Here is a 25953-nt window from a genome sequence, read left to right as displayed (position 1 = left end):
ATTCCAAAATTTAAAACAGAGATTTCAAGTTTAAGAATTAACATTTGAAAGATGTCACACAATTGTCTAGGTTCTAGGAATGTACATATACAGGGCACATGTGCCCTGTTTTATTCTGCCTCGCTCCCATTCTGTGGGGGCACCCCCCTGATGTGCTCAGCACACCCTTGTATGTATCTGTTATCCTTTACTGACTCTCCCACTTGCTTCTTTTCCTCTGCTTTTGTTTGTTTTTAGATGCTCTTTATATAGGAAGAAGCTTCTACTTGTGAGCTGCAAACTTTTTCTCAACACACTTATCTTTAGACTTTGTTTTTCTGGGAAGAAAATAAGTAACCTTGTTGCAGTCACATTTATGACTCTCTTCCTCTGTGGAGGATAGCCCAATCATGAAAGAATACATTATCAAATAATTCCTACAGCACCCAGCATATTGGAGATCAGTACTGTGCATTTGAAAGTTGCCATCTGTTCCTTTAAGGCGGGTTATGTACGTGTTATGTGTATGTATCTGTCACTATGTTGATACTATGCACTTTAGAATGCAAAAGACTTATTTTTTATTTATGTGCATCTGTCTCGATGTGTGTGTATGCACATGTGTGTGCTGGGGTCCCCAGAGGTTAGAAGAGGTCATTGGGTCCTCAGGAGCTGGAGTTACAGGCATTTGCGAGCTGCCAATAGTGGATACTCTGCAAGAACAGCTAGCACTCTTTTTTTTTTTTTTTTTTTTAAAGATAGGGTTTCCCTGTGTAAGATAGGGTCTCACTTTGTAGACCAGGCTGGCCTCGAACTCACATTGATCCACCTGCCTCTGCCTCCCGAGTGCTGGGATGAAAAGCGTGTGTGCCACCACGCCCAGCAGCTAGCACTCTTAACCACCAAAGCAGCTCTCTAGCTGCAGACCCCAGAACTTTTTATGGTTTCATTCGGTATAATACACTTCTTCCTTAATTAATTAATTTCTCCCCAGGCTGGCCTTGACCTCACTAGATAGCCAGAGATGACCTTGAACTCTCGATCTTCCTGCCTCCACCTCTGAGTGCTGGGATTAGTGCCCATATCCCCCACCATGCCCCATGTAGTTATATTTAACTTTTTGAAGCCTCTGTAATTTATTTTGACAAACTGCATGGAGAAGGGAGGATGTATAAGGAGGAGAGACAGCTGTCATTTACAGATTAAACAAACAAACAAACAAACAAACAAAAAACCAAGATAAAACTTGAGATGTTCCCGTTTTGTCCCACAACGATGCCAACACATGCCTCATGTGTACCCTGCCCCCAAATCTGCTTCTCAGCATCCAGAGGTCAGGCTTAGAGACCTGGCCTTTGTTTTGCTTAAACAAGTGACATTTCTTGCTACTTGCCCTCACGATCCGAATCCAGCAGCTTCCAGACCTGGCTGGGCAGCTGCTTCCCAGTGGTGTTGGTTAAACATTGTGAATCCCATCACTTGGGAGGCAGAGGCAGGCAGATCTCTGAGTTCAAGGTTAGCCTGGTCTACAGAAAGGGAGTTCCAGGACAGCCAGGACTCCACGGAGAAATACTGTATCAACATCCCTGATGATGATGATGATGATGGTGAATTGGCGATTAAGGGGCTAGCCTGGGCAGGCCTTCTTAACAGGCCCTGCCAAGGTGAGGGATGCAGGTTCTATCCATCCCTCCCCATCTCCGCCCAGCTGTACCTGTGATGGTCTGGGTCTCTGAACTGATGGTCGTTGCGGCAGTCTGGGTCTGGGTGGCAGGCACTGTCTCCTCCGATACAAACTGGACTGTGCTGGGGGCTGTCACAGGAGTGCTGGTTAGCTGGCAGCCGCTCTGCTTGTGGACTACGAAGGCGTCCAAATTGCTGAAGTGCTGCTTGCAAATGCCACAGATGTGGATGTCCGCTGTCAGCTCTACCAGCACGGTGGTGCCTTCAGGGACTTCATGGGACAAAAGAAAAGTCACAGATTAATTCTAAACAAGCCAGCTTCATGGCAGGAGGCATATACAGCTAGTGGATGGCCTATGTCCCATCCTACTCCAAATTCCATCCCAACAGCTGCATCCTCAGATGGGAGCCATGGCCCATGATGCAGTGCTGCTCATGGGTACCACCAAGGGCTTGGGGTTTATGTTTTTATAGGAAAGTTCTTTGGGGCTTGCAAAGCCCTTGCAAGCATGAGGCCGTAAGTTCAATTCCTAGAAAATGTGCAAAAAGCCGGGTATGGGGCTGTATTGTAATCTCAGCATAGGGGAGGAAGAGGCAGGGTGATCCCCAGGGCTTGCTGGCTGGCCAGGTGGCCTAGCCTACTTGGCAAGTGTCAGGTCAGGGAGAGACCCTGTCTCAAAACAGAAGGTGGATGGTGCCTGAGGAGCAACACCAAGGTTGTCCTCTGGCCTCCATTTGCATGTACACAGGATGTGGGTACTGGTGCACACACACACACACACACACACACACACACACACACACACACACAATCAATAAAAAAGACTTCTTTTGAAGTGCAGGATGCTCAGCCCTTCCCGGGTCCCGAGGCCATCTCCTGTCCCAACAGAAAGGTCATTATGAAAACCACCGTCATCCCAACACAACGTTTCCAAACACCTCATTCCCTTGCGACCCACTAGTTCATAGTGGTGGTTTGCATGCGTGACCTCCTCCAGCACACACACACATACACACACTGCCAAAGCAGCAGAAAAGGCCACCTATGGCTGCCTCTGCCTTTGCATGCGGATGCAGACGTGAGGTGGCACTTCTGCAGACGTTTGCTAACGACGAGGAACATGCTAAAATCCCTGATTCTTGTTCTCACGTCCCCGGTCCCTGGATGCAACCTCAGAATTGATCAAATAGAATAGTATAGTTCAGGTTTCTGACCCCTGTCGGCTAAATTCATCCTCAACTGTCAGGGACCATTTTTCTACAGCGGCGAGACTGTATTGAGACTGCCAAAGCATTTACAGCACTTGACCCTATGCTGGAAAGTGATACGGCTTCAGATGCAGCTCAGCGGGTAGAGTGCTTGCCTTGCATACCTGAAGTTCTGAGATCGATACCCAACACCTCCTAAAAATGGGGTCCTGGAAGCGCACAGGCCAGTAGTGCAATCCCTGCCACTCCAGAGATGGAGGCTGGAAGGCTACATCTTAAGACTCCTCCTGGGCCTTGGCCTGTTCGAAGCACCTAGACCCTACCTCAGAATAACAGCAAAAGAAAGTACTGTATGAACGTTTGTTAAAGAGCAGGGCACAGAGGCGCACGCCTGTAACCCCAGCACTCGGAGAAGCAGAGGCAGGCAGATCTCTGAGTTCAAGGCCAGCCTGGTCTACAAAGTGAGTCTAGGACAGCCAGGGCTACACAAAGAAACCCTGCCTTGAAAAACAGAAAGAAAGAAAGAAAGAAAGAAAGAAAGAGCGAGCCACCACGAAAACCAAAACAAAATAGCATGTGTTAAATAAGATAACAACTAATTAGTTAAGTCTCAACATGAGAAATTTAATTTTTATTTCTTGAAGTTTTCTTTTGTGGGGTTATAGGGCTGGCTCAGTAGTGAGGACCATGAGCTGCTCTTGCAGACGATCTGAGTTCAGGTCCCAGAACCCATGCTGGGCAGCTCCAACTCCAGGGGACCCTGATGCCATCTTCAGGCACTCACAAGCATATGCCCACCCCTGTCTACACATCATTAAAAATAAAACCCTAAAGTTTTCCTCTTGAGTTATAATAAAACTTACTCTTATAAAAGAAAATCTGGAAGAAACATTAATTGGCAGGAAAAAGAACCTCATAATCTTAGCTGGGCAATGGTGGCGCACACTTTTAATCCCAGCTCTCAGGAGCAAGAGGCAGGAGGATCACTGTGAGTCGAGGCCAGCCTGGTCTACACAGTGAGTTCTAGGGCAGTTCGGGCTACACAGAGAAACCCTGACTTGAAAAACCAAACCAAACCAAAAACCAAAACCTCTCATAATGTACCTTTCCATCTGTACCTTTCACAGATATTACAAACACACTTTCTATTTATGCTTATAATTTGATTTTTTCACTGTATAGTGAAGCTAATCTTTTTCCTACATAGAAACATATAAATGTGCCCATCATAAAAAACTTGATACATGTAATTGTTTAGTGGGAACATGTCAGTCCATGGTATCCACGTATCATATAATAATGTCTGTAATCAGTGAAGTTAAACACTACATGACCATATTTTTTTTTTCCAAGACAGGGCTTCTCTGTGTAGCCTTGGCTGTCCTGGACTTGCTTTGTAGACCAGGCTGGCCTCGAACTTACAGCGATCCGCCTACCTCTGTCTGGGATTTAACGGCGTGCACCACACCTGGCCCACAAGACCACATTTATATAACACAATCTGGGGTCTGTACAATGCAATTTCCTGCAAATTCTGTCCAGTTTCCTCCAGGACTAAGACAAGGCATTTATTTGTGTGTTGTGGTGTCCTGTGGTGGTAGGCTTACCAAGGAAAGTGAGGCTGAAGGGCACACTTGAACAAGGCCTTCCTCCTCTGCGCTTCTGCAGCCTGGCGGCTACAGGAACAACCCCGGTACTAGAGAAACACTGTGACTGAAACCATATTTGCACAATTAAGAGTGTCTTAACGGTGGTGCAGGCTTGGTGTCCAGGACGAAGGAGTTTGGGTACCAAGTTATGCTTCTGGTACCCACAAAGGGAGTGTGCCACAAAGGAGACTTTTCTTAGCATCTTGAAATTGTCATTATCAACAGTGACTTTACCTCTGGGTTTCCAGTCTGCACTGGAAGACACTAGAGTTGGGTGGGGTTCAGAGTACCATCCACCTTTCATTAAGTCATACGTGGAGCACTCAGGTGAGTTTGGGAGCCAGTGGCTCCAGCAGCAGCTCCCGGCAAGAACCAGGTGTCTGCAAACCTTGCCCAGGGCTTTTCAAACTTCCGGTGCTCAGAGCAGCAGGGGAAGATTTGAGATCCCGCCCCCCTCCCCTCCATCCTCCCTCCAGACTTGAGGGGCGGACCCAAAAGCACCAATATCAGTCAAGCTTTTAAACACTCGCTCCAGGTGGCTCCCTCAGGGTACAACCTGGCTCCATGTGGCTTTCACTGTTCAGTCCCTGGCCCAACAAAGGCGCACAGAGATACCGAGAACTTGGGAAGGATAAACTAAAAGCTGGTGTTATGTCAAGAAAATAACAGAGAACTCCCAAAGTCAGTGCAAGCCACCCACTCCGACCTGGTCTTCCTTGCCCACATTTTCCCTTCTTCTACTCTTGAGCGAGGGGAAGGCCGTGCAAACCCGCCCTCAAGCCCTTCTGGAATGCTCCAACCGGAACCACGGGGGAGAAGTTTCCTTAGTACTGGACCTGGATCATCCTACTTTCCCCTTCCATCCGCTGTGCTCCAAACTCTGCCCGACATGGGCAGGGGAGGCGGTGACGGGTACCGCGTGGCCTCCCATAGCCCTGCCTCCCCGGGCGGCCGGGAGGGTGTTTTACAGGAGTTCAAGGCAGCTCTCGCCCCGGCACGCCACTGGGGCTAGCGGGGGTGGGTGCAAGGTTCACCACCGATCCCAGGGCTCCCCGGCCTGCTAGCTGTGCAGGCCAGCCCTGATTCCTGGTCCCAGCTGCGTCCCGCCCAGCACTTACTTTGCACTGATCCTGAGAAGCTGTCACCCTCCCCGGTCGCGTTCATGGCCATAGACCTTGGGGCGCCGTTCCTGGGGCCCCACGGCTCGCTCTACATGATGTAAAGGCTATGCTATTGCATTTTCCCTGCACACCCCTCCAACCTAGCCAGTTTGCTCCCAACTCTTGAGAGGCGGGGACGGATGTACAACCAGCCCCACTTCCGCTATCTAGAGGGCGCTGGACCGGAGCTGAGCTCTCCTGGGAACGAGTGGGAGGGACCTGGGCACCAAGGCACCCCGATCCGGCCAGGCACCGCGGGGACTCTGAGGCTGTCCTGTGCCTTTGCACTTTGCCCTCCGGGGGGGACCCTCATTCGGGCACAGATGCCAGGAGGATGAGCTGCTGGATTAGGAGATCTGCCCTTTGGGCAGGCACAGCACAACACCAGGGCGGGGCTTCTGCTATGGCGGGTGAGATGGCTCAGGGGAGTGAGTCAAAAGGCAGAGCGGGAATTGAGTATAGTCCTTGGTTGCGGGGGTCAGCCCTTGGCTTTATGAACCGACTAGGGAAGGACACTAAGATCTGAGGGAGGCGACCCCAGAGTAGCACTGTTTGTTGTTGGGAGGCTTTAGTGAGGTTATGCAGGGTTGCCCTCTGCTGGATGAGGCCCAACCAGGAGTAAGATTCATTTTTTTTACTTTTTTACCTGAGATTGGGAGGACTCTCCCAGGTGCAATTGGAGGACAAATTCCTGTTGTTGTATGGTCTTGGGGAGGTTTGCCAGGTTCTGGGAGGCAGAGGGTAGAGGGCAGAGGGCAGAGGGCAGAGGGTCTGGATGTAGGCTCACCAGATTCTATTCAGATGGGTATGAAGATATTTCACTCTGATTGACCTTGCCTATTACCTCTGAGTCCACTGGTCATTGCAACGATTTAGTTTTTTTTTTTTAAGCCCCCTCCATCCTCTTCTCCCCCGTCCCACACTCCCTCCCCCTCTTCCTCAGAAAAGGGGAGGCCCACCTACCCACCCCACCCCAGCTCATCAAGTCACATCAGGACTGAACAGCCTTCTTCCCCTATGGCCTGTCTTGAGTGATTAAAAAAAAAAAATCAGACAACAATTCACATACCCAAAGACGATAAGTAACAAGGAGGACTCAACGGAGGATGCTTGAATCTCACTGAGAAGGGGAAATAGACTAGCCAGGGGAAGTGGTTGAAGAGAGGGAACAAAGTAGGAAAGGGGGTGCAGAGAGAAGTGAGGGTGGAGATCAGACTTGGGGATGGCAGGAGGACGGAGGGCAGAGAAAAGAGAAGCCGTAGCCAGGGGCATCTCTGTGACAAAGCCGGAGACCTAAGACAGGCTAGGCGTCTGGGAGGATACGGGGGTGACTCTAGCTGAGACTCCCAGTAACAGGGTCATGGAGACTGAAGAAGACTCACCAACCCACCCACTTCAACCCCAAATTTACCCTGCCTACAAGATATGCAGGGAAAGCGATAGAGCAGAGATGGAAGGAATGTCAACCAATGTCTGGCCCAACCTGGGACCCACCCCACGCGAGACAGCCAACCCCTGACACTAATGACAGTCTGCCATGCTTGCAGACAGGAGCCCAGCGTAGCTGTCCTCTGAGAGGCTCCACACAGCAGCAGATCAAAAAAGATGCTGAGACTCACAGCCAAACACTGGGTGAAGCATAGGGAATTTTGTGGAAAGGTTGGAGGGTAAGGATAGAAGGACCGGGAGGTAACCAGAGCTCCACAGGAAGACCAACAGAGCCAACTAACCAGGGCCAAGAGGAGCTTGCGGAGACTGAAACACCAACCCAAGGAACACACATGGGGCTGTCTCTGACATGGACTCTGTTGCCGGCTTTTTAGATGCAGGGTATTAATGTACTGTTGTATTTTAGTGGGGGAATATTCAGCCAGAGGTTTGACCCACTAAGGTTGTAACTAGGACATAGCCTCTTGTAATCTGTTAAGAACGGACTGCTGGATTCTCGTTCCTTTGTTGGGTAAGCTCTTCGAGTCGTATCAAAGTTAACTAGCTTGTTAGGAATTTGTCTCCATGACTTCCGGGAGGCAGCAAATTTCCTGTCCCTGCTGGTATTCTCAGCCAGGGTTCTGGAGCGCATCATCACCCGCTGGCGTCGCACGGTCGGCCAGGTGGCAGACGTCTGCATGGCCACAACCTGGACTCTCTTGAGCTCTTCACGCCGTAGTGGAGGGCTGAATGACACGGAGAGCATGCCAAGTTAAGTCACAGTGGTAGAATTCTTTTATGCAGGCAGATGGATTGGTAGAGGAAGAGCCCAAGCCTTGGTCTATGTTAGCAAGATCGCGGAAGGAGAAAGGAACAGCTACTCGCCAGACACCTTTGACTTAAGCCACTTCCGGGAGGGGGCAGAGGAAAGCAGGGTCCTGATGGGACCCCGTGGGTAACCAGAAGGGAGCTCCCTGGAGGGGTAAGCTACTGTGTTGCAGGGGGCCAAGAAGACGGAAGTCCAGAGGGAGGAGTCTGAGTGACAGTGGGGAGTGAGGGCAGGCACACAGGTCAGAGGGCGGAGCCCTTGTGGTGTGGAGGAAGAGGAGGAGAAGGGGGAGGAGTCGGGATGAGGAGGCCGGAAGGCCTTAGATTCCAATGTAGAAGCAGGAAATGGTGGCTTAACGCACAGGGGTGGGTGGGATAGATGGAGCGCAGGGAAGATTGGAAGGCACAGGTCAGGAAAGGGAAGTCCGAGCCAGCCTGCTATGCCTTCCCCGTCGCGGTGGACTAGACCTTCTGGAAACTGGAGCCAGAAGCAGTCTTCTCCCTCAGGTCGCTTCTGTGAGGCAGTTTGTCACAGCAATGAGAAAATCCACTGGCGTAGTAACTAATTCAGCACAAGCCTTTGTTCCGGGCAAGCATATTTCCCTTTGCAGTAAAGAGCAAAACGGCAACAGGGCCAACATAGGAACATTAGAGATTCCGTTTAAAGTTGGTAGCAGCGGCTGCTTTATTTTTTTATTTTATTTTTTTTTCAAAGATTTATCTATTATGTATACAGCATTCTGCCTTCAGGCCAGAAGAGGGCACCAGATCCCACCACATATGGCCGGGAGCCACCCTGTGGTCGCTGGGAACTGAACTAAGGACCCCTAAGGACCCCTGGAAGAGCAGCCAGTGCTCTCTCAACCTCTGAGCCATCTCTCCAGCCCCTGCTTTTATTTTTAATTAATTAATCAAAGAGTCCAGAAGAGCGCTTTGGCGTCAGAGCTCATGGCTACGATGACTCAGCAGTTAAAAATAGCTGTTGTTTAAAAAACACCTTCCCTTTGTTTTTTTTTTTCTTTCTTCCAGGTAAAGGCTTTAAGCTTACAGGCAATTCTGCTGGCCCTGGCCTGCCCTCTGGGCGCTAGCAAAGTCTTACATCATCCTCAGGATGCTGCTGTTGCTGCGCTGGCTACAACTGCTGCAGCTCAGCTGTGCTGGGTGTCTGTAGGAGACAAGGACTGCCTGCCTGCCACCCCCAGCTCACTCGGGTTCCCCCCTTTCTCTCTCCTCCCTCTTTCCCTTCCCCCTCTCTCTTCTCTCTCCCCCTCTTTCTTTTTCCTCCCTCTCTCTCTCCTCTCCCCTCTCTCTCTGTCTCTCTCCCCCTCCTCTCTTCCCTTCCCTCTCTCTCCCCTCTCTTTGTCTCCCTCCCTTCCCTCCTTCCCCCTCCCTCCCTCTCTGCCCCCTCCTCTCCCTCTCCCCCCACCTCTGTTCCCGCTGTTTCTCTCTCGTGTGTCCTAACTGTTCCCTTTATCTGCCTCCCTCTCTCTGCCCTCATGGCTCACTCACTGTCTTTACCTCTTCTTCAGGCCCCCACTCCTCACTGCCCCCAACAAACTTCCTTATATCAGTTCTGTTGCATGGCATAATTCCTCAAGGGGTACACCTTCGCATTGGCCCCCCATGGTGCACCCCCACTGCTAGCAAACCTTAGCAGTGATTCTGGTGTGGCCTAAGGCTTGATTGCTCAGTTGACCACGGCTGATGAGCCAGCGGTGCCTGTGGCCTCCCTCTGTTCTGCTGTGCATCTTGGGGAAACCTATGCTTGTCCCTACTGCTTAGGCTTCCGGCTTCCTGCTGGGTCTCTCTAATGGGGGGGATGGGGAAGTCATCTCTGGTCTGGTCTCCATAGCCGCGTCTCCTCCTGAAGTCCAGGCTGGGCCCACCGGGACTTCACTTCTGCCAGGTGAATTTGGCCAGTGGTCTCTGAAACATAAACATCTCCCTTTATCTCCCTTTCCCTCCCTTTCTAGGGGAGAGAGGGCAGTGGCTTCCAGGCATCATGTCTGTCACATCGCTGTTGGCTTTTCAGTTCCTTTTGTCATTAGATATCAGTTCTCAGCTCCTGAGGACTCTTATTCTCCGAGTGGCTTCTTTTCTCCCCGTCGGACCCTGAGGGACACAGCTGGAGGAGGGCATGGCACATCTAGACCGTGCCACAGGTGGTCTTACCTGGGTGGGTGTCTCACACTCTCCCAGGGTACTTGCTGAGGCCACCCATGTTTGGGTGCCACCCAGATGTTCTGTTCTGGAACAGAATGCTAAGGACGGTGCAGGCGTCGGCCCAGGCGTGCACAGCTCAGAGACATGCCCCAAGTGAGTCGAGGGGGAATTCCCATTCTAAAGTGGGTTCCCTAATGTTTAGCAATGGCTTGTCACATTTTACATAAACATGAATGTCAGCAAAGACACACTTGAACCTTAATGTCACTGCTAAGCCCTTAATGGGAACAATCAAGACTGAACCTGCTGGGCACTGGGTGGTGGGCACACAACCACTTATTTTCCTGAGAGTTCACCTGGCATCTAACTCAAGATGACAGACCTGTGGTTTTCAGTGTGTGCCCATCAGATAATGTCTCACAAAGTAAGCACCCACAAGGCTGCTTCTCTCTTCTGTGCAGCTAAAGGAACATGGAGATAGCCAAACCTTACTAAGGGGCACCCAATGAAAAGCAAGTTCCAACCCCCACCACCACCCAGTTTCCCTGTATTATACTGGCTGGGACCTCAGATTAATTCCCTCTTCCAGGAATTAATCCTTAATACCAGTTTCTTTTTCTTTTCTTTTCTTTTCTTTCTTTTTTTTTTTTTTTTTTTGGTTTTTTGAGATAGGATTTCTCTGTGTAGCCTTGGCTGCCCTGGACTTGCTTTGTAGACCAGGCTGGCTTAGAACTCACAACGATCCACCAGCCTCTGCCTCCCAAGTGCTGGGATTAAAGGGGTGTGCTGCCGCCGCTGCCACCACCACCACCGGCTCTGATACTGGTTTCTTAAGGGTGCCTTAAAAACTCTTACAGATACACAAAAGGGCACATGCATATTCAAGATTTTTTTTTTTTAAAGACCAAATGACTACAATGGGGAGAGAATCCCCTCTGTGCTTTCTTTTGAATAACAGCAACACTAGGGAGACAGAGGCAGGTGGATCTCTGTGAGTTCTAAGCCAGCCTGGTCTACAAAACAACCCTGTCTCAAAAAACCAAAAACCAACCAACCAAACAAACAAAAAATACCCCACAAAAAAATGACAAAAACCAAAAACCAAAAACCAATGAGATCAGGGAAGCACAGTTCTTGGTGAATCTAGGTTTGCTTCAAGGATTTAAGGGGAGTTTAGATTTCCCTTTTGCAGTCTCTCACCTGTGGAGTTCAGAGGACATCTCGCAGGTTGTTTTGGGGGGGGGATTTTTATAATAATGCTAAGGAACTGCACACCACGCAACAGGTTTTGATACAAAGAGGTTTATCTGAAGCTGGAAGGGAGGAGAGTTAGAGCCCCAGTTAACTTGAGGGTGGAGAGAGACAGGAAGAGAGAGACAGTGGGAGAGCGTAAGGGGGCTGGGAGGGAGGTGGGGAGGAGTGAGAAGTGAGAGAAAGGGGAAGGAGCCCCAGAGAGAGATGGAGGGAGAGAAAGTGAGGGAGGGAAGGAGAGAAAGAGAGAGAGAGAGAGAGAGAGAGAGAGAGAGAGAGAGAGAGAGAGAGAGAGAGGTATCTCCAGGGGAGGCAGGCGGGTTCTTACATTTATTTTTATAAAACTGTGTTTGTCTCTCTTAGTTTCTCTCTTAACCTGGCTATCACACAATAATTGAGACTCTAATATTTGTTTAAATGGCTTTACAACACAATCTTGAGCAGTTTACGTCTGCTCTTAACCCTCTATGTTATTTTGTCTTACTCTCAGCAAACACCCTGGCGATACTTGCACTTTGCAGCTTTCCTTGGCTACAGCCCCTTTCTCCTGATCTTTCTTGGACCTTTCTTGGCCTGTACTGAGTCCCCTACTTCTTCCTCTAACTCCTCCTCCCCTGGCTGGCAGGAAGTCCAGCCCTATTCTCTCCCTATCAGCCATTGCCTATAAGCTGCTTTATTGGCACAATAGGGGAGCAGTGTTTACACAACGTTGAGACAGAAATCAGCATTTAAACTACATAATAACCTTGTGCCTACAGCAGGTTCTTATCTCCTTATCTCCCTCACACCCGAGAAGGAGAAATTATAATCGAAATGAATCTGCGGATCAGTCAAAATGACAGAGATGACTACTCAGCCCATGACCCACTACCTAGAAAGTTGTCCCAGGCTCTGGTGGTTTTCATGGCGAAGAGGGCAGAGACAGTCTGGCCATCAGGCACAGAGGATGAGAGGCTTTTTCTGTGGAAGAAGAACATGAGAGAGTCTGACCTCACTTTGCTTTCAGCAACGTGAGACAATAACTCTGCCGGTGTCCCCAGTTTGTTCCCAATTTAGGCTGGGCCCTAGCATCAGCCTAGGCAGTGGGAGCAGTCTTTTCCAGTGGTTAGTGTACCGTAATCCAGGGTTGAAGTCATCAGTTGTTGTGCACAAATCTTGGAGACCTCAGTAGTCGTTCTGCCAAAGCTGCTTGCTTCTGAGTAGTCATCGGTGGGACCAGATGTGTGCTGCTGCCTGTGACCCTCTACATGGAGAGAGCGTGGGAGAGCAACCAGGTGGCGCAGAACAGGGTTTGGATCAAGGAAAAAGGCATAAAGAAAGGAAAGATTTGCATGGTCCCCTGATTGCTTGGGCAGTGTGATGAGGCAATTTGGAAAGTAGGTGTCCCCAAAAGCTTGGAGTTCTGACTGGGGACAGCCTTCCTATGGGTAAAGAGAGAAGTAAGCCACAGCCCTGAACCTTGGGCGTCCCTGAGGGCACAGAGGGGCTAGAGATGAGTCGCGGGTCATCACACACTTGCCAGGGCCGAGGGTAGATGCCCGAGTGGCATGGTTTCACCTGGCACCAGGATTTTTGAGTGTGATAAAGAGGGAGGGGAAACCATGCCGGTAGAGAGGAAAAGATCACCCAGAGAAGGGATCTGGATTGAGGTCAGTGAAAACAGCTGGCTGTTGCCGCTTAATGATGAGCAGGAAGGGAAAACCCACCACTCAGCATTGGGTGAGGCACCTAGTGATTGGTGGAACAGAAAGTGAATCTGTTGCGGGCAGCATTGTGGGTAGAAGGGGTCCTGGCATGCCCAGACAGACACTACTGGGAGAACCCCATGTGGTCACAGCACCAGTGTTATAATATATAATAAAGGCTGCCATGCAAGGGGTGGAGGGAGCAAGAACACCAAAATGTACTGATTATATGGTGAAGGGGGAAGCCCCTCCCCTGGGAAGTCCTGGGTAGAGGGTGGGGTATGCCAGCCATGCCCTGTGGCAGCTAGGGACTGAGGGATGCTGGGGGAACCTGGAGCTGCTTGTCCTGGATTGGAGCACAACATCCCAGCCTTCTGTTGATAACAAATGGATAAAGGAGGGAATAAATTGTCTTTGGCTACTACCTACTGACATTGGGACATTGATGGGGGGTGCCCCAAAAGGCTGGAATGTTGGCAGAGTCCAGGAAGAGCAGCCGTCTTGCTTGGTGTCCAGGATCTGAGAACATCTGTGCCTAGGAGGGAAAATGCAGGTCCTGCTGACCGCATATGGATCACCACCCCCATCCAAGCTTTCACAGCAAGCCCTTAACCACTGAGCAATTTCTCCAGATTTTAAAAGTGTTGCCTCCACTTCTTAACATACCCTACTGCTGTGAGTCACTACACTTGTTGTCTCTTGTTCTCTTAAATAGAAAATGCAAAAGAGAAAATTTTAGACATGAATCAATAATGCCATATCATAAAACTTGTAGCTGCAAAATGTGTGAGTCCAAGTTAGCCTCAAGGGTGCAATCCTTCTGCTTCAGCATCCCCAGGGCTAGGCTTACAGGTGTGTACCATTACACCTGCCCAGAGGCTAGCGTGAGAACTCAGTCTTGAGTCCATGGATACAGTTACGGTGTTGAAAGCCAGGGGCTAACACACAAGGCAAACATGGCCAGCCAGATGTATATTCTCCTTTGGCAGGAACATGAAGTGGCCCAGACCAGAAACAGAAAGGCCTTTTAATGGCAAATGTGCAAGTGATTTAAAAAAAAAAAGGCAGAATTTTGCAGTTATTTTTATGATCATGGAAAAGGTACATGTTATGGGTTAATGGTCATACAGTTACACCACATGAAACATTTTATGGACAAGTCAATTCTCAGAATAATGGCAACAATTTGCAGTGTGTGTTTCATAAGATTATTGAGGAAAAACCAACCAACCAACAAACAAAAAAATCAGTTGACTTTAGCTAAGGACATGATCCAAGTCTAACATTGTTTCCCTAAAAAGAAAAATGGAGTCAGATGCCCCTTAACAGGCACATCTTTCCCTGTTAAAATCTATTTATTTATTTTTATTTTAGGTTTTAAAAAATATATTTTATTAATTTATTTATATTACATCTCAATTGTTATCCCGTCCCTTGTATCCTCCCATTCCCCCCTCCCTCCCATTTTCCCCTTACTCCCCTCCCCTATGACTGTGAATGAGGGAGACCTCCTCCCCCTGTATATGCTCATAGGGTATAAAGTCTCTTCTTGGTAGCCTGCCATCCTTCCTCTGAGTGCCATCAGGCCTCCCCATCCAGGGGACGTGGTCAAATATGGGGCACCAGAGTTCATGTGAAAGTCAGTCCCCATTCTCCACTCAACTGTGAAGCATGTCCTGTCCATTGGGTAGATCTGGGTAGGGGTTCAATGTTTACTGCATGTATTATCCTTGTTTGGTGCCATAGTTTGAGGAGGACCCCTGGGCCCAGTTCCGCCCATCATATGTTCTTCTTGTAGGTTTCTAGGACCCTCTGGATCCTTCTGTTTCCCCATTCTCCCATGATTCTCTCACCTAGAGTCCCAATAGGATGTCCTCACATCTATCCCAATCTCCTGGTAAGTGAAGACTTTCATGGGACATGCTCCTTGGACTAGTGTCCAGATTAAGTGAGTATATACCAATTGCCTCTTTCTGTTTCTGGGTTAACTCACTCATTATGATCATTTCTAGTTCAATCCATTTGTCCACAAATTTTGGGAATTCCTTGTTTTTAATAGCTGAGTAGTATTCCATAGTGTAAATGTACCACAGTTTCTTTATCCATTCTTCTACTGAGGGATGCTTAGGCTGTTTTCAGGTTCTGGCTATTATGAATAAGGCCGCTATGAACATGGTTGAGCAAATGATCTTGTTGTATGCTGGAGCATCTTCTGGGTATATTCCAAGTATTTTAGGTTTTTCGAGACAGGGTTTCTCTGTGTAACAGCCCTGGCTGTGTAGACCAGGGTGGCCTCGAACTCACAGAGATCCGCTTGCTTCTACCTCCTGAGTGCTGGGATTAAAGTCCACTGCGTCTGGCTTCCCTGTCAGTTTTGATGCTTGTGACGACTCTGGGCTAGTTCAGGAAGGCTGTGTAAAACACCAAACTACTTTTGAAACTCTAGTCCATAAGTGTCCAGTATGAACGTTTCATTAAGAAGATCTAGAGGCAAACATGTGGTGGTTTGAATGTAAGACTCTCCCCACCCACTCAATAGACTCAATGTTTGAAAGCTTGGCCCATGGGGAGTGGCACTATTAGGAGGTGTGGCCTTGTTGGAGGAAGTATGTCATCTCAGGGGTGGGCTCTGAGGTCTCCTATGCTCAAGCTATACCCAGTACAGAACAAAGTTTCCTCCTTGCTGCCTGTGGATCAAGATGTAGAACGTTTGGCTCCTCCGGCACCATGTCTACCTGTACGCTACCATGTGTCCCACCCACCTTGATGATAATGGTTGAAACCTCTCTGAAACTGTAAGCCAGCCCCAATTAAATGTTGTCTTTTAAAAGAGTTGCCTTGGTCATGATGTCTCTTCAAAGCAATGGAAACCCTAACTAACACACACACATGTCCTGTGCTTTCACTGACAAATGTTGGAATTTCTTGTGATCATTGATGTGGCAAACCCAGTCAGACCTACAGATAAAATGTCATGTATTTGCCATAATAATGATACTGGTGCTGGTTGTCATGACAGGATGATTATCCTGATGCTCTGTGGCTAGCTCCCATGTCCTGAAAGGGCATAGGTACGAGCATACAGAAGTAACTAGGCGACATCAAGCCAAACATTGGGACATCTATCACCAGTTCCAAGGAGGCTCCCAACCAGGGCCTCCTTGGCCTGGGCATCATTTTTATTGGCAGCTGGAACACAAATGCCTCCAATAGCTCCATTGACCTTGGCCACTGTACCCACTGGAAAGCCCTGTACTATCTCTTTGTGGTCTTCTCCTGAAGGTGGGGCCACTTTTTGTCCATACTCAATGCAGGGAGCACTGTCAGTCCTGTTCAGGGGAGGGCTGTGGGAAAGATTAAGCTTTGTCACAGGTGGAAGCAGTCTTGGCGGGCTTTACCCTTGGGGCACACCATGAATACCTTGTGAGAGACTGTTTGGAGCCTTCCTGGGCTTGGAATTCAGGAAGCCTACCTGGGAACCCCACCGTGGCTATTGTTTTCCTAATTGACCCTCGAAGGGAGGAGGAGACCGCCCTTTGCATATGACTGGGAAGAGGTAGGAGGAGAGAGGAAGAAGGCGCGGAGAGAGAGGAAGGGACCGGACCAGCTCGTGGGACTGAGATACCTAAGGACCCGTCCTGCCGAACGGATTCCAGGAGGTTTTAATCTTCTGTCCCTTTAACCTTTTTTTCCTTCTTGTATATGCTAGTTGGGTTGTATAATAAAGTTTAATTGTTAATAAACAGAGCCAACAGAGGGCCCACCTTAAGACTGATACCGATGTTTGGACGGAGTTCCCGTAGCTAGTATAGTCTATTAGCCAGGACACACACACACACACACACACACACACACACACACACACACACACACACACACACACAATTTGTTGTTGTTGCTGGGTGGTGGTGGCACATGCCCTTAATCCTGATGTTTAGGAAGCAGAGGCAGGCAGATCTTTATGAGGTTGAGGCCAACCTGGTCTACAGAGTAGGTTCTAGGACAGCCAGGGCTACACAGAGAAACCCTGTCTCAAATAACAACAGGACACAGTAGCATGCACCTTTAATCCCATACTGGGAGACAGAGGAAGACAGATCTCTGGTCTGCACTGTGAGTTCAAGGCTAGCCAGGGCTGCACAGCGAGGCCCTATCTCAAAAAAAAAAAAAAAAAAAGCTAAAATGTTTTAATTAATGCATATTGACTATACATTATAGAGGATTTCATAGTGACAGGTTCATGCATGTGTATAATATAGTTTGGCTATTTCATCTTTTGTCCTCCCTACTCTGCTGACCCCAATTACCTCTCTTCTATGCTTATGTTTTTTGAGGGGAGCATCCAGTGACCTTCGCTAGTGCTGTATACAGCGGGTAGGTGAGAAGTTATTCACAGGAGCGAGTACACCTTACCAGTGGCTACAAGCCTGGGTAAAATATTTCTCCCTACCCTCAGCAGCTTCACTGCCTGAAGATCCTCAGGAAGGAGTGGGGGGAAGATCCATGTTGAGGGGATCAATCCCGTGCAGGTAACCACAGGTGCTGCACATATAAGAGTGTAAGGTCTGGGGCTGGAGAGATAGCTCAGAGGTTAAGAGCACTGACTGCTCTTCTAGAGGTCATGAGTTCAATTCCCAGCAACCACATGGTGACTCACAACCATTTATAATGTAATCTGATGCCTTCTTCAGCACTGTATACATAATAATAAATAAATCTTTAAAAAAAGAAAAAGAGTGTAAGGCCCACATCATGGCCAGAAGACTGCATCCACTACACTGCAGGCCGTCTTTCCTCTCTCACGGTCTTTCTGCCCCTTGTCTGCTAAGTTTTCCAGGCCTCCGATGCATTTGCCAGGGTTCTTTTGCTCTATGGAGACAGAAGCTCAACTTTAAACTGGTTTTGTACACTGGAGGGAACTTACAGTTCTATTAATAGTGTTAGAGATGGTTCCAGGTGTGACGTCACAGGAATGGCTCTTTCTGAGTTCTGATTTAGGAAAACTAAGAGACTCTATCATGTTCTACACTTGGAATTTAGTTCCAGTCTTCACCTGGGTTCGAAGGGCACCCAGTCTAAAGAGTTACTCTGAATGTTATGAAAAAGAGGTCTCTCACCCTCCTTTCTCAGACCTCAAAGGAATTACAGGGTGTTTTTAGACAAACATTCAGTGTCTGCATTGTGCGAACAAGTGTTCCCAGCTGGGCCACAGTGTATTCTGATCATTGCCTGTTGTGCAATGTGTTCTTCTTGTTTTCATTAGCGTTAACCACATCTTGTGCTTGCTTGCTTTTCTGTGTGGGCATTAATCTGAATTACTCACCACTGGCTATGCAGGCCTCTCTCAGTGTATCAAACACAAGCCAGGATCTGTTGATTTTTGTTCTTAAAGACAGTTCCTTGGTACCCTAGGATACTGTTTTGAGCATCACCCTGAAATTCCTCTGTGTGTGTGTGTGTGTGTGTGTGTGTGTGTGTGTGTGTGTGTGTTTATATGCCTGATGTGGATGCGGGTGTTCACAGAGGCCACAAGAGGGAGTTGGATTCCCTAGAGCTGGAGTTACAGTGAGCCAGCAAACATGGGAACTGGGAAATGAACTCAGGCCCTCTGGAAGAGCAGCCAACACTCTTAACTATTGAGCCGTCTCTCCAGCCCCTGGTACTTGTATTTTAAGAGTTAGCATCTTTCTTCTGTTTCTTGGGTGTGGAGTTTAATCTCTCTGAGGTTGCTAATACCCTAGGTGAGGGGCCTCACCCTTCTGCTGTGCTCTGGCTTTCTTCCCAAGGTCTTGTTACTATGCGGTTCTTTGGTCTTTGCCTTTGAGGCACCCTCAAGGGTCCTGTGCACCTGTTTATTCTAGAAAGCAGCTGCAAGGAGCCGATTGACAGCTCTGAGAGCACGTGTGTGTGTGTGTGTGTGTGTGTGTGTGTGTGTGTGTGTGTGTGTGTCAGGAACTGATTGACAGCTCTGAGAGCATAAGTGTCTGTCCAAAGCTGACTGACTGCTCTGAGTATTGATTTATTTGCATGTGTAGGTGTATGCTTGTGGACCATAGAACACATATGGAGGTCAGAGGGCAACTTCTAGCAGTTGCTTCTCTCCCTCTACCATGTACATCCCAGGAATTGAACTCAGATTGTAAGTCTTGGTGGCAAGGGCCTTTACCTGCTGTACCATCTCTCCTGCCCTAGTTCTGCATTTTCTGTATTAGGCAGATTTCCCAAAAGAGAGACAAATAGCTCTACATGGAGGATTCCTGGGGGTTCTCTCAGAATATGGTAGGAGAGGAAAGCTGTGGCACCCCAAGTGTCCTATGTAAACATTACCCACCACTTGTTTAGGTCTAGGTGCCTGACGCTGGTACAGGCAGAAGGAGCCATGATGGGTCCACGGCTGTATACTCAACAGTTCACAGCTGGAAAAGATAGAATTCTTATAGACCTCCAGGAGGAATTCTGCCACGCCATCTGCCTAACACCTTGCTCCGGCCTTCTGACCTCGGCACCTATGAGGTAATGAGTTTCCAAGTGCCCTACAGATATGAGTGCAAGCCTGTTTGGAACACACATTTTAGTAGTTCTGATCTATGAATGTCTGCTATTTGGATTCGATGTTGAATTGAGGCCCAGCACCCGCTGGAGGAATGAACCCCACTGACACCCTGAGTTTAGGGGATGGGTCTGACTTTAGAACTTCTGACCTCTGGGGCGACAGTGCAATAGGGAGTATGTGTTACTCCAAGCTTCTGTGTCCAGGGTCCTTTGGTATGATAGTCAACAAAACAAAACAGAAAAACAAAAACCAAACCAAACCAAACCCCGAATCCTCTGGGGCTGGAGAGACAGTTCCGCAGTTAAGAGCATCTGCCATGCTTCCAGTGGATCAGAGTTTGGCTTGGATCTCCAACTCCAGCTCCAAGGAGTCTAACAGCCTCTTCTGGCCTCCAGGGGCACTAATAATCACGTGGACATTCCTGCACAAACACACATGTCCAACAGTGAAAAGTCAAGCCAACTGTGGTGGCCCACACTGGCAGGATATGCTGGAGAGAAGGACAGAAGTGGACCATGAGTTTGAGGCTAGCCTGGAACACCCTTTAAAGTACTGGAGAGATGCCCCAATACTTAAGAGCCCTTTCTTCAAGGGACATGGTGGTGCATGCCTTTGATCCCAGCGCTTGGGAGGCAGAGGCAGGTGGATCTCTGAGTTTGAGGTCACCTAGGTCTACAAACCCATTTCCAGGATAGGCAGTGCTACACAGGAAAACCCTGTTTCAAAAAAAAAACAAACCCAAACAACAACAACAACAACAACAACAACAACAACAAGGCCCCCCCCCCCGAAAAGCTCTTGTCGCTCTTCTAGAAGACCTGGGTTACATTCCCAGCACCCACGTGGCAATTCACAACAGTCTGTAGAACCACTCAATAATGTGCACACATACACACACATGCAGGCAAACAGCCATACAATCAATCAATAAAAAGTACATTATTAAGTCTTTCAGGATGGTAGTAGTGGCATATGCCTTTCATCCCAGCACTCAGGTGGAAGAGGCAGGAAGATTTCTGTGAATTCAAGGCCAGTTTGATCTACATTGAGAGTCCAGGCTAGCCAGGGGTGCACAGCGAGTCCCTGTTTCAAGAGAAAAAACAAAAACAAAACAAAACAAAACAAAAAAACCCCCAAAACCCTTAAATGTCAATCCTAATACTTCTGCTTGGGGATACAAAGGAAATTTTAGTAGGAGGTCTGAAATGAAAGGTTGTTGTAGAGATGCTCTTGAATAACTTCCCATAAAAACTCAAGATGGCTGGGCATGGTGGCACATGCCTGTAATCCCAACACTGGGGAGGCAGAGACAGGTGGATCTCTGTGAGTTTGAGGCCAGCTTGGTCTACAAAGTGAGTCTAGGAGAGCCAAAGCTACACAGAGAAACCTTGTCTTGAAAAACAAAAACAAAAACAAAACAAAACAACCTCCCCTCCCCTGCCGCCCGAAACCAAAAACCAAAAACCTCAGAGTGAGACATCCACCTGAACTGAAGCAGGCTTTTATTGTACCAGGGCCTCTTATGTAGTTAAAAAAAAATCTGTTGAGGTCCCTGAATTCCTATTAATTCAATAGAAATTGTCCTAAAAGGAAGACACAAAGATCCGGTTGGGTCAGCATTCCTGCCTGGCTGTGGAACACTGAAGGTTGTCCTCGCCTCCTGCAATCCTGGGGGGGGGGGGGGGGAGAATGTTGGCCCTAAGGAGGCCACGGACAGCAGGCGCCAAAGGCCGAACAGAGCAGCCAGGGAGAGCAGCTGACTCACTTCTCTGTGTTTTGCAAAGATGACTTTCCCAGCTGAAATACCAGTTGACCCCGGTTCTGAGTTTGTCTGTTTTTTGTTTTTGTTTTGTTTTGTTTTGTTTTGTTTTGTTTTGTGTGTGTGTGTGTGTGTGTGTGTATGTGTATGTTTTGTTTTATTAGCACATTTGCCATACTCTCCCTGCCCCCATTTTATTCTCTCAAAAATCTTACTCACGGAGTGGAGTGGCGAGATGGCGCAGCAGTTAGGAGCACTGGCTGCTTTTTTTTTTTTTTTTTTATCATGGTTGCTTACAGCGGCTTGTGACGCCAATTCCAGGGGATCTGACTCCCTCTTTCGGCCTCTGTGGGCACTGCACACATGTGGTGCACACACATACATGCAGGCAAACAGTTACACACATAAAATAAGCACAAATAAATCTTTAAAAACATCTTGCCCAGCATCTTAAGCTCTACACTATTCTTTTTTCCCCCAACATAATATTTTTATTTATTATTTGGGAATTTCACATCATACACTCTGACCATACTTACTTCCCCATCCTCCCAGCTCCAACCCCCAACCCTGTGAGCCCCTCCCCCCACAAAAAAAAGAAGATGAAGAAAGAAAGAAAGAAAGAAAGAAAGAAAGAAAGAAAGAAAAAACCCACCCTAGTCTATTTGCATTGTCCATAGACTCACTGGAGCGTGGTCAAACTCCTAGTGGCCACTCCTTAAAAGGGTCCTTCCCCACCAGCACCCCTGCCAGAAGCCATCAACTGTGGAGAGCTGCACCTCAGCATCTTTATCCCAATATCTAAGAGTTCTCTTTGACGGCTTCCTGACCAGGCTGTTATTTTTGGGGTGGTGGTGTGGGAGTTTGGGTTGTCACAGAAGCCTTCTACATGCCACAGTCAGCAATACCATTGCAAAAATAGCTTCCTTGCCCTTTACAGCCAGTGGGAGTACAGATCATGGAGTTCTGTAGGCATGAGGTTATGGTGTAATTCAAAAGCTGATTTCTGTACCCCTCCCTCCATATCCGTTTGCAATCCTTGTTCTGAGAATCTCCTGTCTCAAAGTTGTATAAGCGCTGCTTCCCCAATTGTCCCCTGATGTGCCAACAAAGCAGATTACAGCCAATAGCTGAGCAGGGGAGAGAATAGGGCTGGACTTCCTGCGGACCAGGGAAGAGAGGATAGAAGAGGAAGTAGGGGAATTGAGCCGCCAGAGAGGTCCAGGTGACATCAGGAGAGGAGTTTGAACATGGAACACCACAAAGTGCAAGTATTTCTGAGATATACACTGGGAGGAGACCAGATTAGCATGTGACACAGACCTCAGCATGGTCTCCAGTGGCAGCACAGACCACGGACATCAACACAGCCCTCTGCCATAGTATGGGCCTCAGACACCATCATAGCCCTTGGTGGCGGCACAGGCCAAGAACATCAACTTGGCTTTAGGTAGCATCACAGACCATGGACATATTCCTGGCCTTTGATGGTAATGTGGGCACGGATACCAACAGGATCCCCAGCTGCAGCAGGACCACAGACCATGGACTTCAACATGGCTTCCAGGGGCAGCGTGGACTATAGAGGTCTTTCGAGGAGGTCCCTCCATGACTCCTGGGTTAGTTAGTCTTCTATTCCCATGTCCCAGTTACCCGATGTGAACACATGAAGGAGAAAGGAATTATCTGAGCTCCTGGCTTGCAATGGCCTACTTATTCACCACATCAAGAAGACATGAAGGATTGGCCCAGCTGACCAGGAAGGGGAGGAAGCAAGAAGTAAATAGTATACCCCAGGGACCTGTCCACAGCATCCTACTTCCTCCGGCTAGACTCCACCTCCCAAAGTTCCTACGGTCTCCAGAGAACATCTCCACCATCTCAGGACCAAGTGTCTAAGACAAGAAGCCATAGGGGGCATTTCATTTTCAGCCCACAACCCTCCTGTCCAGAAATGCTTGTGGAGATTCATGCGATTGCTTTTAGGGACAGCTTCTGTTATGTCTTGATTGATAGCTCCCGTTCCTAAAGAAGAGGTAATGAGTTCCCAACCCTCTGAGCTGTGAGAATGTAAATGTCTTGGGTTGTTTTCCGGTTCCTGTGATAAAGGTAACTTAAAGGGGAAGTAACTTATTCTTACACTTCTGGGTTATAGTTGAAGTCACAGTGGCAGGAGGTCAAGAAAGCAGGTCACATGGCCTTCATAGGCAAGAAGCAGAGGACTGCTCTCACAGAGGATTCAGGTTTAATTCCCTGAGCCTACACTGGACAATTCACAACTGTAGCTTCAGCTGCTGGGGGAATCCCACATGTCTGGTCTCCGAGAGCACATGTGCTTACATGCACATGCATGATCATAATTAAAAATAAATTAGAGAAAGGGATCAGAGAGCAATGAATTCTTGTGCTCAGCTCTTTCATTCAACCCAGGCCCCAGCCCATAAACCGATGCCGCCAATGCTAAGATGGTGTCTTCCCACCTCAATTGACCAGTTAGTACAATCCCTCAGAAGGATGCCCACAGGCACGCCTGGTCTGCACACTCTCTCACTGAGACTCCCTTCCTAGATGACTCTAACTTCAGTCAAGTTAACAATATACCCTGCCTGTCACAGTGACCGCACTTGGAAATAGGATCTTTGCACACGTGACTGAGATGTAAGTTAAGATGAGGTCCCTCTGGAGTAGTGTGTGTCCTTAATCCAATATGGCTGGTGTTTGTACAAGAAAAAAAAAGAGAGAGAGAGAGAGAGAGAAAGAGATAGTGGAGGAGGCACAGACATTGGAGGGGCACTGCTTGTGTCAAAGAGGCCAGTATCTTTTGTTTTGATTTTGCTTTTTTGCTTTTTTGTATTTTTGTTTTTTTGTTTTTATTTTTTCAAGATAGGGTTTCTCTGTGTAACCTTGGCTGTCCTGGACTCACTTTGTAGACCAAGCTGGTCACCATGCTCAGCTAGATGCTAGTATCTTTAGAAGCTAAGAAAAAAAAAAAGTCATAGAACAGGTTCTACTCCTGAACCTTCCGGGAGAACATCACCCTGCTAACACCTTATTTCAGCCTTCCGGCTGCTAGAGCAGCAGAGAAAACATGTTATATTAAGTCACTCAGCCACTAGAATTTTGTTCTAGCAGCTTTAGGAAACTCATAGTTTCTTGACTTTGGTACTATTGATACTTAGGAACTGGATAGTTTTCCTTATGGGGGCTACACAGAGGATGTAAGCTCAAAATCCTGGCCTCTACCCATGGAAGGATTTATTCACTTGTGAGAGCTATAACTGTCCTTTGACACTGTCATGGCTTCCATGGGTGCCAGAAGAACTCATTGAGGTTTGGCTTAAGCTTCTTTTGCTTATAGAAGGTATTGGAAAGATGGCCAGAAGCAATGATGTCATCAGCCTATAACTGATCCCCTTGACACAGCCCCCTTTAGTTTCTGATCACACTCTGTGAAATATTTATTTCTCAAGTATCACATTCAAGTTCTGAATTTCTTTAGGTCGGGTTTTCTCTCCGGCAGTCGCTACACTTGGGTTGTCTCCCTGGGCTATAGGAGAGCCTGTCGGGGTTCAAGATGCGTGGCAGCACCTACCTCTGCGTGGCTGTGAGCCCCAGCCCGTCAGCAGCTCTGGTGGCTGTAAGTTGATGATAACGAAGCAGTCGGTGCCACAGTATGTAGAGTCTAAGTGGTAAGCCTGAGACCTTGGGCTCTACATTACCAGCCGACTGCGTCAGCTGCTTCTGACACTGTTGACATTTCGGGAAGCTACACAAGTTAGAAGAGTGTTATCAAGATGGGCGTGGTGCCTCGGGCATGTAACCCCAGCTACTCAAGAGGTAGAGGCAGGAGGATCCTGAGTTCAAGGTCTGCTTGGTCAAACGTAGTGAGACCTTGTTGGGGACACAGCTCAGTGGCAGAGCACTTGGTTAGCAAGTATGTGGTGGTTAAAAGGAGATGCCCCACAGTCTTGGGCATTTGAACATGTGGTCCCCAGTTGGTGGTGCTGTTTGGGGAGGCTTTGAAGGTGTGGCCTTGCTGGAGGAAGCATGTCAGTGGGGGGGCCGGGCTTTGAGAGTTCAAGCAATTTTTTTTCTGCTTGTGGTACAAGGTGAGTTCTTTGAAAAATATAGTTATTATGTATTTATTTATTTAAGTGTTCTATTCGCATGTATGACAGAAGAGGGTATCACCCCATTATAGGTGGTTGTGAGCCACCATGTGGTTGCTGGGAATTGAGCTCAGGACCTCTGGAAGAGCAGACAGTGCTCTTAGCCACTGAGCCATCCCTCCAGCCCCACAAGGTAAGGTCTTACCTTCCCACTCCAGCTCCAGCTGCCTGCCTGCTTGCCTGCTGCCGTACTCCTTGCCATGATGGTGTTCGACTCTAGCCCTCTGGGATCATAAGCCCTAATAAACTCTTCCTTCTAGAAGCTGCTGTGATCATGGTGATTTAGCACAGTGACAGAAAAGTAACTCATATACTGTGTAAAGCCCTAGTCTCAATTCACAGTGAAAGAGGGGACAGAGAACTGCGTGGATTTCTGTGTGGTTCATGCTTATAGGCAGAATATTTCTAAAATACAGTTATCCACAATAATCTCTAAT

The 25953-nt window shown here is 48.2% G+C and overlaps 1 protein-coding gene across 2 annotated transcripts in view; it reads right to left on the bottom strand.

Annotated features, from left to right (window-relative positions):
• ZFP64 (ZFP64 zinc finger protein) overlaps window positions 1–5808 on the bottom strand; it is a 66620-nt gene extending 60812 nt beyond the window's left edge. For both annotated transcript variants that reach the window (XM_084777922.1, XM_084777921.1), the window contains exons 1-2: window positions 5639–5808; window positions 1694–1933 (exon numbers count right to left, since the gene is read on the bottom strand). In XM_084777922.1, the coding sequence (XP_084634048.1) occupies window positions 1694–1933; window positions 5639–5690 (292 nt within the window). In that variant the 5' untranslated portion in view covers window positions 5691–5808. The remainder of the gene's footprint in view (window positions 1–1693; window positions 1934–5638) is intronic.
• Between the last annotated feature and the right edge of the window lie 20145 nt (window positions 5809–25953).

This window comes from Acomys minous, assembly GCF_964271855.1.
Source record: "Acomys minous genome assembly, chromosome: 3".
In the NCBI taxonomy this organism is placed as follows: Eukaryota; Metazoa; Chordata; class Mammalia; order Rodentia; family Muridae; genus Acomys; species Acomys minous.
Note: the sequence above shows the minus strand (reverse complement) of the source record. Positions and strands in the feature narration are given on the sequence as shown.